The following is a 9,094-nucleotide window of genomic DNA, read 5'->3' on the forward strand; positions in this document are numbered from 1 at the left end:
CCAAAAGGGATTTTGACTATTATGATGACCTTTGACAGGTTTTTCCTCCATCACTTTGTCCAACACTGTTGTAATTCCACAAATAAATAGCATCCACAATGCCCTGTAGCCAGGAGCTCCCTATTTCACTATTTCACAGTTACTTTTGATGCCCTCAGCTCCTGTACTTGAATAATCAACTCCCAATTTTGATTTTTCATGTCCTCACTCTCTCAACTCCCCATTCCAAATCACCCCATCATCTTTTTCAGACTCAATACTGTTCTGCACATATAAACCACTGCACTCCTTAAGTTTCTAGATCTGTTACACTCTTTTTGAGATGGAAATACAACACACAGACATTGAAAGAGGACATATAATCAGTTGAGCTCTTGACAACTTCTCTAGCATTTGCTTATATGGTAACAACTGAGCATTTAACTGGTATTTCATACTCCTAGCAGAACTCCAAGATCTCATTCTGGCATTATGAGCTGGTTCAGAGCCCGGTACACCAGGCTACAATGCCACTAAAGTCTTACAAGTATTTCAAGTTTATTAAATGCATTTTCACATCCTCTCTGTAACTACTTCTACACAGGGAAGCTGAAGTAGAAAAGACTAGATTCATGCACATTTAAGTTATATTTAAAAGTGAAACTATTCTTTAGGATGCCTTTTCAAATTCTTCAGAGAAGTCTGCAAAATTAAAAGGCCTTGCATATTTTAAACACTTCTTTGCAGCATAAGAATATTTGAACACAGTGACCACCTCACTTAAACCGGAGTTCTGTCACTAAAGAAGGACATTCAGAAAAGCTACCTTAAGCCTGGCCTTGCCAGACACCTTTTGTAGGTACTGGGAAGCAGGTTCCTCCACGGATTCAGAATAAGGACTTTTCCTTTCTCATTATGGCATGGGCAGAGAACCTAAGACTATTTTTTGAAAAATGGTGGTCTTGCGACTTCTGACTCACAAAAGCTATAGAAAACTGAACATGAAAAATCCACTACTAAAAAAAGTTTAACAAGCAGTGTTACATGTCATCATTTACATCACAAAATAAATGTAGGATCCTGCAGAAGACAGTCAGCTAAGTCCACCCCACTACTTCTCCACATAAACCACACTGCCTTCTCATTCTCCAACTTAACACTACATTTCCAGTCTTCAGTGCCATCTTCCCAGCTTCCTACTTCCCTAACCCTCTCCCCACTGCTATTCAGGCACTCCATCAGTTCTCAGTGCCACCCTTCACCCTCCCAGCTCTTCCTTTCAATATGAAGTTATTCACAAATCTTTGAAGCCTGTTGCCTCATACAGAAGAGTTTACCAAACTGTTCTACAGCTGCCAAATGCAACGATGAGATCCTGAGTGCTTCATGCTTGGTCAGATCAGAGAAGTGCAGTGGATCTAACAATCTGCCCTCCCCAGACTGTACAGGGGACTGAAGAACTGCTGACAGACTGTATGCTATGCAAACCTTCATTAACCAGCACTTGTGATTGGGTATGTTTTCAGTACTGCTACCAATTTTCAAGACAACTTAAGCAAACTCCCTCTTAAGTCACACATTAAAAGGTTATCAATACTCATTGAATGGCCCTAGCAAATAGCTCAAGGAAATTTTAAACACAATAGTGTTTATATTGATGTGACAGATAAGTTATTATTTCCATAATTTTACACTTTTGAACTTAAGTTATGCCCAATGTTTATTGACTATCATCTGTATCTGTGGAGTGCCCTTTCCCCAACATGCACAGGAATCTTCAAAATAAATGTTCTGCAGACTTCCTGTCTACCTTTTCACTAGCAGTGTACACTGGGTCCTTAACAAATCTTGATACTCTTCCCAAAGACAAGGCAGCAAAGGACTTGCAAGTGTTAGTATTCATCTGTATTTCACAAGTGAAAGAACTCAGGCCAATAGCTGATCTTTCTTGAAACTTCTACTCAATGACAAGCACTCACCTGGTGACTGCAAGCAGTCAGTGCAATTAAGAGAGCATTAACTATTTAAAGGACAGCTTTCTAACAGCAGAAAGCAATACTGTGGCATCACTTAAGAACCATCAGGACATGAACTGACCCATGTGTAAATTTTTTATTTACAAGTTTTAAAGAAGATTGTGAAAAGTTACCGATCCCACTGGAACAGACAACCTGCAACAAGCTATCTCACAACATGACCCGGGACAGTCTGATACACTCAAAAGTTGTCCATGAGTCCACATTACTGCAAACCTCATCTCCATCTTCTAGGCAGCCTACTTCTGAAATACATCATACTTATTGTTCAGAGAAAATTAAAGAATACTAGTAAAAGCAAGGACAGACAGCTTTGTTTCCTGATTTGAAAGTAACCTGGAAAGAAAACCTGAAATAACAGATCAACATCACACAAAAAAAAATCTGACCTAATCATTATTAAAAAAGAATTAAGGTGAATCTTCATCTAGGACAGATTTTTCTTACAGTCTGTCTTATAAAACTTTGGATGCTCCGTTTTCCTTAAGTTATGGATACCAGTGCAACAGCAGCCATAAAAATATAGTTATAAACAATGTAACTAAGGACACAGAAAGTGGTTCTACTGGGCTAGCTAACATCATGGTGAGCTGTCAGAAACGACCAGCTGTAGGACAAGATGTTAGATCCAAACAGATCACTGCTCACCAGGATGTTCAGAATAGTAAAAGATCATTAGGCAGGGCAAGTAAAAGCCTTCTCCATGTTTTCATTACTTCAAGTCCAACAGAGATACACCTGCTTTTTTCCATAATGTTCCAGACTTAAACTATCAGTTATCCGTCAGAATATATTTCTGCCAAGTTTCTTCTACAACTTACACAACACAGTACACAACAAAACTGGGAGTTGAGCTGAAGTGTTCATCATGTAGGCATATTAAAAGCTCTCTTGACCGAAATTGGATAATCTGCACTGAGGTGAAAGTCAGTTCTTTCCCTGAGAAACCTTCATATCAATAAGAAATGCCTTAACTACCCATGAGGCAATTAAGGCAGGAAGACAAAATTCAAATCCCTGATACAAATCCCAGCACAGTGTTTCCTCTTTAGCTCACTAAGGAACATTTCAGGATTCATCTTCCTGCAGAAGACTTTTTTCAAAGTCCATGTGTAGAGGTCTAGCCAATTTCTGATTATCTGACATTAAAGCATTCTACAACCTTTAGTAATACTGCACTGCTGTTGCAATGACAGTCATGAATCCATTGGTCCACATATGAAAGATCTGTCAATAAAATGAAAAAAATATTATGTGATCATTTCTGGCAACATAACACGCCTGCATTGCTGCCTGTTATAACTTCCGAATCCCTGCATGAAACATGGACATGGAAACATCCCTTGAAAGCTATGTAAAAAGACCTCTAATTTTACTCTATTTTAGCTTCTGCAGAAGATAATCCACATGTGCTTCAACAGAGCTTGGAAATATCAATTAAAAGCATTTTGATAGTCTGGCAATATGCTTGGAAAGTAACAAGGGATATTTGACATACTCTGATTAAGCTAGCAGACAAATGGAGCTCACAGCAGTCTAGAGCCTTTGTTAGTATAAAACACTGAACTCAAATCTAACAGTTCTCCTACCCTGTTTTCTCAGATGCTTAAGGTGCCTCATGAATTATCTTAAAATCATATAAATCAATTAAATTATCTCTTTAAGAAGTATTTCACCCAGATTAGCAGTCACCTAAGTATGCTCAAATGCAAGGTGGGCTATAGCAGATCACTAGATTTGACAATATTCCCCATGTGATGAGAAACTCTGTATTAATAGCAAGAGGCTTCATTATTATTATCATTATTATTATATCATAACAGAACAAAAGAATGTAAGAAACAAAAATATGGAAGAAATCACCCCACTTTTGAGGAATGAATGAGAACCTGAGCAGTATTATCAATGAGCTTCAAACTGTTGAAACTGTTGATGGTGTCTTCAAATAAGTCAAGTGTAGAATTGGATGACAGAGTATCCCAACAGTTTCTTCCCAAAGAAGTGCAAATTCCCTCTATGACTTCCAAGTTGCAAAAGAGAACCTTTTCCTCTTGTTTTGCCTTCTGCATCACATGGAAAAGAATCAGAAAGAAACAGAGATGGACACCCCTTGAGAGATTTCCAAGGCACCATAATTTTAAGTTAGGCAGTGGAAGAAAAACAAGAGTTGTCTTTTCTTCCCAAAAGAGAACTCTTATGGTGTTGAACTTGCAGGCACAGGTGAGCCTCCTGGGCTGGGATCTGTTTACTTCTAAATTCTTCTGATGAAGGAACAGCCCTTGAGGGCTTTCTGATGACAATGCAGAAGCCCTGTTCCTGCTGCAGGAACTGGTGTTTATGTACCATGAACAGACCTTCCCTGTACAGATTCTGAAGATTTTGATTTCTGTTAGGGCCTCTACAGTAATTTAGAAAGCCTTAGTCACAAAACACTATGCCTTTTAGCAAACAAGGCTCTGAAGTTACTGCTACATCAAATTAATCTAGAAATACCTACTGGAACTGTCCATCTGATAGTACATTTTAATTTTTTACTTTAATCCTGTCCAAACTACTCTGGGCATTACAGCACTCACCCAGTTGAGGCAGTTTTCTTACTTTATTTGTAAAAGGAAGGGACTGATAAATCAAACACCTCTATAAACAGTAAGAGAGTCACTCAAGACTAATCTGGAAGTTTGTTTAGATTCTTCAGGGGTTTTTTGTCTTGCTGTTTTGGTTTGCATCTTTTGAGGCCAAGGAAAAAGCTCATCTTTAGTGCTGTATTTGGAGATTGCTCATATATGCTTTTTGGTTACCAGTGTTCAACTTGAAACTGAAACCACAGAAACATTTAAATGTCTAAGAGGGAAAATAAAGTACTTGATAGACTTGCGTGACAGATTAAAAACCAGTCCTGACTAACCACTACTAGCAAATAAACAGGCAGAACATCCAGAAATCACAAGAATTTTCCTTGCACTCTCAGTCTGGTTCTCTGAAATGCACAGTGTGCGTGCAACAGTCTTGACAGAATAAAAAGGACAACCTTGTGACTAGGTAAGACAGAGCTTAATGTTACTGTTACCTGATTTCCCCCCTTACTTTTATGTACTATTATGCTCTGGGCTGTTGCAAATGATCACCTGGTCCTCTTGAATAGGCCTTCCAGGGTACTGGAAACAGATTAAAGATGATTACACACCTTCAAGAGACAGAGCTGCTGAAGATTCAGCATGATATAACAATCCACACTGAATTGCTACAGACTGGGGTCAGAAGAACAGTGCCTGGATCACTACACATTAGATCAATGAAGTTCACGTGAGGAACTGAAGCATCTAGACCACACCCCAATGTCTGGACCCAATCTATAACTGAACTGTCTTCTGGCTGTGGATCTTTTGCCTCGCTCTTTTACACACCAAAGAGCAATCTGCATTTCTATTCTAACGAAGGCAGCCTCCACTGCTCCACCACATTCAGCATTCCACAGGTTCAATCTTTTCACAGAGAATGAGCTCAAAGCTTAATATATATTTCCGCAGTGAACTGTGACTGCAAATACAAAACACACTGAGGCTTGGTTGTGTTTCTTTTCCTCCCCTATCCTGCCTTGATAGGAAAATCTTTTCCTTGCTCTGCTTTCTTGAATGAGGCCTGCTACATTTTGTTTTTCTTTGGGTAACAAGCAACAGCATTTCTGTCCAACATAAATCTTTTGGCAAGGCAGAAGACCTGCAGCCTCAATTACCAAGGAGGACAAGCAGTCTCCCAGGAGAAGCAGTTTTAATTCCTAGAGACTCTATTTTTAGTTATAGTACCAGAAGTCCCTGAAGCAACAATATCCTTTGACCTGTCATTTATGGAAGGGGAGGGAACAGGGACAGATTTGGTCTACAGGTCTGAGTGTCCAGCTATTACTATCCTACATGAAAAGAGCCCATGCTGTACAATGCAGGCAGACATCAGAGAGCAGCTAAATTCCCTTCTTCTCTTCTCAAAGACGGCAGGAAGAGAGAGAGAACAAGAGTGAACAGGATTGCTAATAGCCGCAACAGACACCAACCGCTGAGATGAACCAGATTTCTGACAGGCATGCCAGTCTGAACCTATGAGAAAATTAATCTAAAGTTTCTTCAAACTATTAAGAATTTTTTTTTTCCCCATAATAAAGTCATCAGCTCTACTGCACAGATAAAATTTGGGTAGATTGCAAGCAATTCTGTTGTTTTATGTGAGGAGGAGTAGATCCCATTTTTTACAGCCATGCTGTCACAGAGAAGACTGACACTAAAGGAAGCATACAGGATTGAATGTTCGTAAAAGAAGCAAAGCAATATGTTATTTTCAAATAGCTACTATTTAGGGGAGAATTTCCATTAGCATTTACAATACTGAGTCAAATCCTTTGCAAGGATTCTATCACAGTAAAGTGCAGAATCACTATGATTTACAGTTCACTTCCTTTTCTGTATCTGAGAATTAAACATCTCCTACACAGAAAGCAAATTACAAATTAGGTCCTCTATTTATGCCCTCCTCAACTACAACTTAAAAGCAACTTTAAAATTCCTGCAATAGCTTGAAGAAAAGAAACAAAGTTATTAAAAAAAAAGCACTTTAGGAGACAGCATGGTAGAAGGGAATTATAGAAGCAGAGCGATCTGAATCCTGAACAATGCAGGAAACACCACACAAGAGCCTCATTCTCCATGCAAGCAACGGACAACAAAAGCAGCTGGCACCTTCTTACTAATTCCACAAAACTTTTGGCCTCTTTTTTTCAAATGCCCCAAATGCTGAATCTTTACACATATTGTACCAACTTTGAGTTATGAAAGGAAATCAGCAATTTTTTTCCTGTTCTCTTCAGTTTGACATTGCAATACAGTTAATGGTTTTCAAGGTGAAAGTGTACATATTGCCCAGGCTATGGCATTCCCATGCAGTTCTTGCCATTACTGTACCACGTTCAGGCAGCAAACAACCTTTCACCACCACTCAGCAAAGCAACATCTTATTAGCAAAACACAACTGAAAGGTGAACCTGACCATGGAAGCATACAACTAGTAAGATGCCTATCTTTCTATTCCAAGGGTTGGATTCACAAGGAGACAAATAACCCTACCCACCACCCATATTCTGACAAGTGCCACAGTTTTAAAAGCCATTAATGAACAAAGAACAAAAGCTGTTCATGGCATAGGAATCTTTTTCTACAGAGTTAGTTTATTAACAGGGCAAAAACTCTAATGGTCAACAAAGTTGCTTCATAGTTATGGAGATACTACAGTCTAAGCTTCCACAAAGACAGTACACAATCATGCCTCCTGAACATAATAGCAGGGATATGGTTACTACCACCAGAGAGAGGCAACAGCCTGAAGAACTATTCAAACACATACAAAAACGTATCACCAAATAACTTAATGAAGAATTCTTATCTTAAATAGTTTTAAGCCATAAGACAAATGACACTTTTACTCAGTAAACCTTCTTAAAAAAATAGAATAAGGCTCAATAAATAAATTATTACAGTATCACATACCAACAAGAACTAGAACTATGCCTGTCCTGCCTAACATGCTGCTTCTAATCTTTGGAAGGTTCAGCATTATATGAACCACAACACCACCTGCAAAAGTAAAATTAAAAAATACAACCCTATACATCGCAGCCTTCCATCCCCACTTAATCTTACAGTAACCATGCCAATATTTTACAGAAGTAAAACGCCTCGGCTGTCTACATGAGTACCTCTGCCCCAAAGAGTAGGAACACAGAACCATAGGCTCTGGTTGGAAAAGACCTCCGAGATTCACCGAGTCCAGCCTATGACCAAACACCACCATGCCAACGAGACCGTGGCACTGAGTGCCGCGTCCAGCCTTTCCTTACACATCTCCAGGGACGGCAGCTCCGCCACCTCCCTGCGCAGGGAGGCCGCTCAGGCCAAAAAAAGGAAAAGGGGTGACAATAAGCCGGGGGGATCCTCCGGCATGCGGGGCGCGGGCCGAGCCCGGCCGCTCCTTGCCGAGGCTCCCCCGGCCCGCACGACACCTGCTCGGCCGCGCTCCCGCTCCCGCTCACCGCCGAGCGCCGACGCCTGCAGCGTGGCCCCCGAGGTGCCGTCGATGACTTTGATGGCGCCGCGCGCGGTCACGGCCAGGATGGCGTTGAGCGCCGGGTGGTAGCACAGGCTGCAGAGCCCGTCGGCGTCGCAGCGCAGGCAGCCGTCCCGCAGCAGCAGCCACTCGCAGGAGCCCGGACCGGGACCGGGCCCCGCCGCCGCCGCCGCCGCCGAGGAGCAGGAGGCCGCCGCAGCCATCTTCGCGGCCGCCGCCGCCGCCGCCCTCAGGACAAGAGGCCCGCGGAAAGCCGCTCAGTGACAGTCCCTGGCGCCGCCGCCGCCAGTCACCATCCGGGTCCGGGGAGAGGGGGAAAGGGAGAGCGCCCGCGTGAGCGGGAAGTGACACAGCCGCGCCGGATGCGGAACCGAGCGGCCGCGGCCCGGCGAGGGGCGGGGCCGACGGGGCCGCTCCGCGAGGGGCGGGGCGGGGCGGGGCTGCGCTGTGCGCGTGCGCACTGCCCGCCGCGCCCGCCCTGCGCTGGCTCCGCTCCCGCGGCCATCCCGGCCCAGGGCGATCCTGGCCCGCGGCCGTCCCGGCCCTCGCTGCTGCCGTGTCCGTAGTGCTTCGGACAAAACCTGGGTCGTAAGCGGGAGAGCGCGTCCGCCGCCCCCGCCTCGGGAAAAGCGGAGCGGGGATTCGTGTCCCACACCGGCTGTGGTTTTGACTCGGGGGTGCCGGTGGCCTCAGCGCTGGTACCGAGTGACAAAGCCGCAACGCCGCTGCCCTTGGAAAGGGAGGCCCTGGCCCCGGGCCGGGAGCACGGGGCCACTGAACCCACGAGCGCTTTCTGCTCTTAAACAGCGCTTCAAAAATGACTTCAGTTTAATAAAACATTTTGTATTTTGTTGAGATTTCCCCTTTTCACCCACTAAAGTACCAATTCAGTTTGTATAGCTCATTCTACCTATATGCGTTACTTTATCTACCACAGGCTTTATTTGCTTAAATATTTCACAAAGCTTTTA

The 9,094-nt window shown here is 43.0% G+C and overlaps 1 protein-coding gene across 8 annotated transcripts in view; it reads right to left on the bottom strand.

Annotated features, from left to right (window-relative positions):
* Window positions 1–8,493, bottom strand: part of BIRC6 (baculoviral IAP repeat containing 6) — a 170,579-nt gene extending 162,086 nt beyond the window's left edge. For 4 of the 8 annotated variants that reach the window (XM_056486489.1, XM_056486493.1, XM_056486494.1 and 1 more), the window contains exon 1: window positions 8,089–8,474. In XM_056486489.1, the coding sequence (XP_056342464.1) occupies window positions 8,089–8,326 (238 nt within the window). In that variant the 5' untranslated portion in view covers window positions 8,327–8,474. Of the gene's footprint in view, window positions 1–8,088 lie in introns of all 8 variants that reach the window. The other 4 variants (XM_056486491.1, XM_056486490.1, XM_056486486.1 and 1 more) reach the window with 3 other exon arrangements.
* Window positions 8,494–9,094: the final 601 nt, after the last annotated feature.

This window comes from Oenanthe melanoleuca, chromosome 3 (assembly GCF_029582105.1).
Source record: "Oenanthe melanoleuca isolate GR-GAL-2019-014 chromosome 3, OMel1.0, whole genome shotgun sequence".
Lineage (NCBI taxonomy): Eukaryota > Metazoa > Chordata > Aves > Passeriformes > Muscicapidae > Oenanthe > Oenanthe melanoleuca.